The sequence below is a fragment of the Osmerus mordax genome, chromosome 4 (assembly GCF_038355195.1).
Source record: "Osmerus mordax isolate fOsmMor3 chromosome 4, fOsmMor3.pri, whole genome shotgun sequence".
NCBI lineage: Eukaryota > Metazoa > Chordata > Actinopteri > Osmeriformes > Osmeridae > Osmerus > Osmerus mordax.
In genome coordinates this window covers 5,779,199-5,783,222 of record NC_090053.1, presented here as the reverse complement: position 1 = coordinate 5,783,222, position 4,024 = coordinate 5,779,199, and the positions used below count along the sequence as shown (strand labels likewise).

The following is a 4,024-nucleotide window of genomic DNA, read 5'->3' as shown; positions in this document are numbered from 1 at the left end:
CGTTCACATTTCTGTTATGTTTACTTTGGATGGATTGATATAGCCTACTTCTTTCAGTAGGCCTACTTGTGGTCGATTGTGAGAATGAATGACCACAGACCTTGCTATATAAAAGCTATCTGAAATTATTAAGTGTTATGCTAAAATGCTCTGTTAAGAGTAGTATGTCAGTCAGTCCTGGTACTTGTACAGAACATCCAAACCTTTGTTAAACACAACATTTCTTAGACAACTATTGTACAAAGTAGTCAAATACCAGGTCACATTTTTTATTCTATTATTTAAAACATAAAATTATATGTTCAGGTTCTACAGTGTTGTCAAGTTTCTTCATATCATTACACTTTGTGGATAAAACAAATATTAAGAACATAACAGTGCTTTCTGGCGATGTATTTCTCTACAGATTATTTGACCTTTCATACTCCAAAATGGTGGGCATGACACTATAGAACACTTAACCATTAAAACTGATTAGACAAAAACACATTCCCCAACATAGTCAAAAACATAATTCCTTTCTCTTACATTGTAAAAAAGAAAGAAAGAAAAAACAGTAGTCCTCACAATAATCCATCTTAATCATACAAAATACTGTACATGTAACAGATCAAATGCAAGGAGCATGTACTCACATTAATAGCAGTGCATATAAGAAGAACAAGAGCACCAACCACTACACATGGTTATAAATTCACAGAGACAAAAATATGTCAGTGAACACAACATAGTAGTCTATATCATGCCATTAGAAATAGTACACTGATTAAAAAGCGGGAACTTGTCAGAGATTCCTAGTGCATTAATCCTTGATCATTCATCAAGGACAGGCCAGGAAATGTTGCCTACATCATGTGATACAAAACTGAATGTCTTAAATTTGGTAGGGGGAAAATTCATACTGTAGAAAGAATTGCTTCACTCCAAATATAAACTAGAGAAGTAGGGTACATGGACAAATAACAAAGAACAGGATCACATTTCCTTATAGAACACAGTAACAGCATGTCTACTGTAAGCGGCTTAACAATCACCACCGTCTTGGAATGGATAGCCTGGCTCTCAATCTCTGTGAGGTATTTTGTTCATGAAGTGCTTTTCTTGTTGAGAAATACAATTGCAGCAACTGATACGTACTGTAATGGATGTACTGTATATCTAGGTTACTGACACTTTCAACTCAAAATCGAATTGACACCAAAAGCACATGTTATGGAGGTTTGAAAAGGTTTGCAAGGGAAAGTTAGTATTCATGTAACAGGATATTAGTATCAATTCAACAGCTAGAATTTACAATAAATCCTTCAATTCAAACACAAAATAGCATATATCACCTTTATATTGCCTATTCTCTGTATGTTATGGATGTTTTATCTCTTAAAAACAGGAAGATCGTCTTAAATATGAACCTGCCACTTCCTTAGTGCATAATCCTAAAATGCCAGATTATCTATTCTGCTTTATTTTACTTCCATGTTGTGCCTGTGTGGACTGTGCCAAGATTCTCGATCAAGTCCACACCACAATTATGCCTACAGTCAATGAACTGCAAGATTTTTCTGAAAGGCTTTTACTCTGACTAAAACTCCCTGCTATTGGTTAATTACAACTCAAAACCAAATCCACTTTTCTTTAAGAGATGGTGCATACGCGGCCGGTGATAATCCTAGAGCTAGGAGCAGTCACATAACCACTTCACTGAACTCAGGCAGGTCGTTTAGCCTTTCCCTGGTCTTCTACCATTTTGATAGCAGCCTGAATCTTTGCCTGGTCTCCCAAAAGCTGCCTTGGTTTAACACATTTAAGGTTTTCGTCCAATTCCAACAGAACCGGAATCCCTGTGGGTAGAGTCACGTTGACAATGTCTGCATCTGATATACCTGTTGAAAAACAATTGGGTAATACATGGGAAAAGAACACATATGCTGATCTACTGTACTGCACAGATATAATTATTTTGTGATGCGTTTGTCATCAAAGCTTTTAGCTAGCAAAAATATTTTGGTCCAAACAACACCTTTATGTACACATCAAAATATAAATCTCATAACAATAAGTTAAGCATGTTCATCTTTGACAATGAAAAAAAAGAAGAAAAATGTACAAGAAGCTAAACTAGATCCTACCATGTTATATAACTCCCTATAAAGTTACTGAGCAGTCAGAGCCCCCACAGATACTGTGGGGGTGCTGAAAGGTCAAAATAGATATCATGGCAGCAGTCAAATCTAACATTAACTCAGTGCCCTTTTTGTTTAAGTTCAACATACCATTTCTGGAATAGAAAGATTTGTTCTCTTTAAACGACTTCTGTGTATTCAGTGCAAGTGACCAGCAAATACTAGACCTTCACAGACAAAGGCTGAAAGGACAGCAGTGGAGTGAATACTAACAATGCTGATGCAATGTTACAACATACCTTCCAGATGTTTCAGCAGGGCTCTACAGCTGTTCCCATGGCCGGAGATGAGAACAGTCCGACCACTCCTGATCTCTGGCACCACATTGCTGTCCCAGTAGGGCAGCAGTCTCTCCAGCACCTGTTTCAGACTCTCTGAGCGGGGAAGGTTGTCTTTAGACACATCACAGTTGCTGTACCTGCGATCGTTATAGATCTCCAGGAAGAAAGGGTGTGATCTGTCGATTGGCGGGGGTGTGATGTCATAGCTCCTCCTCCACTGCTTCACCTGCTCCTCTCCGTGGTTCAGAGCCATCTCAGCCCTGTTGAGGCCAATGAGGGCACCGTAGTGACGCTCGTTAAACCTCCAGGACTTGACCACGGGCACCCACTCTTGCCCCATAGCCTCCAGCACCAGCCATGCTGTGTGGATGGAGCGGCTGAGCAGGGAGGTGAACACCATGTCAAACTTGTAGCCCTGCTCTTTCAGAAGGCGCCCACACTCCTGAGCCTCCTTAATCCCATCCTCGCTCAACTTCTGGTCAACCCAGCTGCAAAAGCGATTCTCTTTGTTCCACGCTCCCTCTCCATGCCTCAGCAGAAAAACTTTGTATTTGGACATCAGAAGAGTTGGCAGCAGGTGCCTGCAACACAAAATATTTAAAAAAACAGAACAAATGATAATTAAACTTACTGAGAAAATTAACGTGTCTGAAGCAACAAATAAGCAGTGTACAATTCAGCAGTGTATACCAATGTATTAATTTGTGAGGGGAAAGCAAGCAATCATCCACACTATAAACATTGCATTTCATTTCAGTTCTTGCAAAAAATTACTGTAGGCGTGTCTGTCCAAATAACTGACATTCTAAGAAGCAAACATCGATCAAATGCAATAAAGCATGAAAGCAACTAAGTAGAGGAACAGCTAGGCAACAGCTAGATAACAGGACACATGACTAGAGGAAATTCCACTACTGCGCTCACAACCTATTAATTGTTTACGAAAAATATAGAAGTAGGGAATATTTAGATGTAGGGAAGCTACAGTAGTGCTAGCATCATCAGCAAGAGGACGTTGGTTGACTTATCTACGCTAGCTAGATGCATTTAACGGATCTCCTTTCCGAGCTGCGAGCAAAACGTGTTTTTTACGCCCGAGATCAACCTTCTTTTTTTTTAAGTGGAACAATAGATTGTATAAAATATTATTTTATGCCAATAGCATTAGAAATATCTTACCCTGCGTGTGATTCAGCCGGGCCCAAATATCGTGAAGTCGTGAATGTTGACACAAATTTAGACCACCATAGAGAGTTTTTTTAAACGTCAAGGATTGACAGTAAAGTTGTCCAATTGAATAGGTGAGTCCCGCGTGAGGGCGGTACTGTCGTCGCATAATGTTCCATTTAAGGACTGTGAACGCCTCGAGTTGGAACTGTCATCAGAAAGGAGGCGCGGCATGACATACAGCAACATTGTAGCACTTACTGAACGTGGCTGGACAGTAAAGTAGTGATACTTTGTGTTGTGAATGTTTTCAACATTGTTTTCTTGTTCGACATCTCACCTTGTTAGGGGTAAATTATGACAGTTAACGACAAAAAGTGCAACATGAATATGGTG

General features: G+C 39.5%; 1 protein-coding gene across 1 annotated transcript; it reads right to left on the bottom strand.

The window, feature by feature from the left end:
- Positions 1–1,571: 1,571 nt before the first annotated feature.
- Positions 1,572–3,686, bottom strand: bpgm (2,3-bisphosphoglycerate mutase). Its single transcript, XM_067234583.1, has 3 exons — positions 3,641–3,686; positions 2,420–3,042; positions 1,572–1,880 (listed from the first exon to the last, which is right to left on the bottom strand). The coding sequence occupies exons 2-3, from the start codon at positions 3,018–3,020 to the stop codon at positions 1,705–1,707; spliced, it is 777 nt and encodes a 258-aa protein (XP_067090684.1). The 5' UTR covers positions 3,021–3,042; positions 3,641–3,686; the 3' UTR covers positions 1,572–1,704.
- Positions 3,687–4,024: the final 338 nt, after the last annotated feature.

What these genes read in the sequence shown, in the direction of transcription:
- bpgm (XM_067234583.1), bottom strand. Translation starts at nt 3,020, where the DNA reads ATGTCCAAATACAAAGTTTTTCTGCTGAGGCATGGAGAGGGAGCGTGG. An exon ending in CCTGCTGAAACATCTGGAAG is followed by an intron (nt 1,881 to 2,419) that starts GTATGTTGTAAC and finishes GTTTTTCAACAG; the next exon opens with GTATATCAGATGCAGACATT.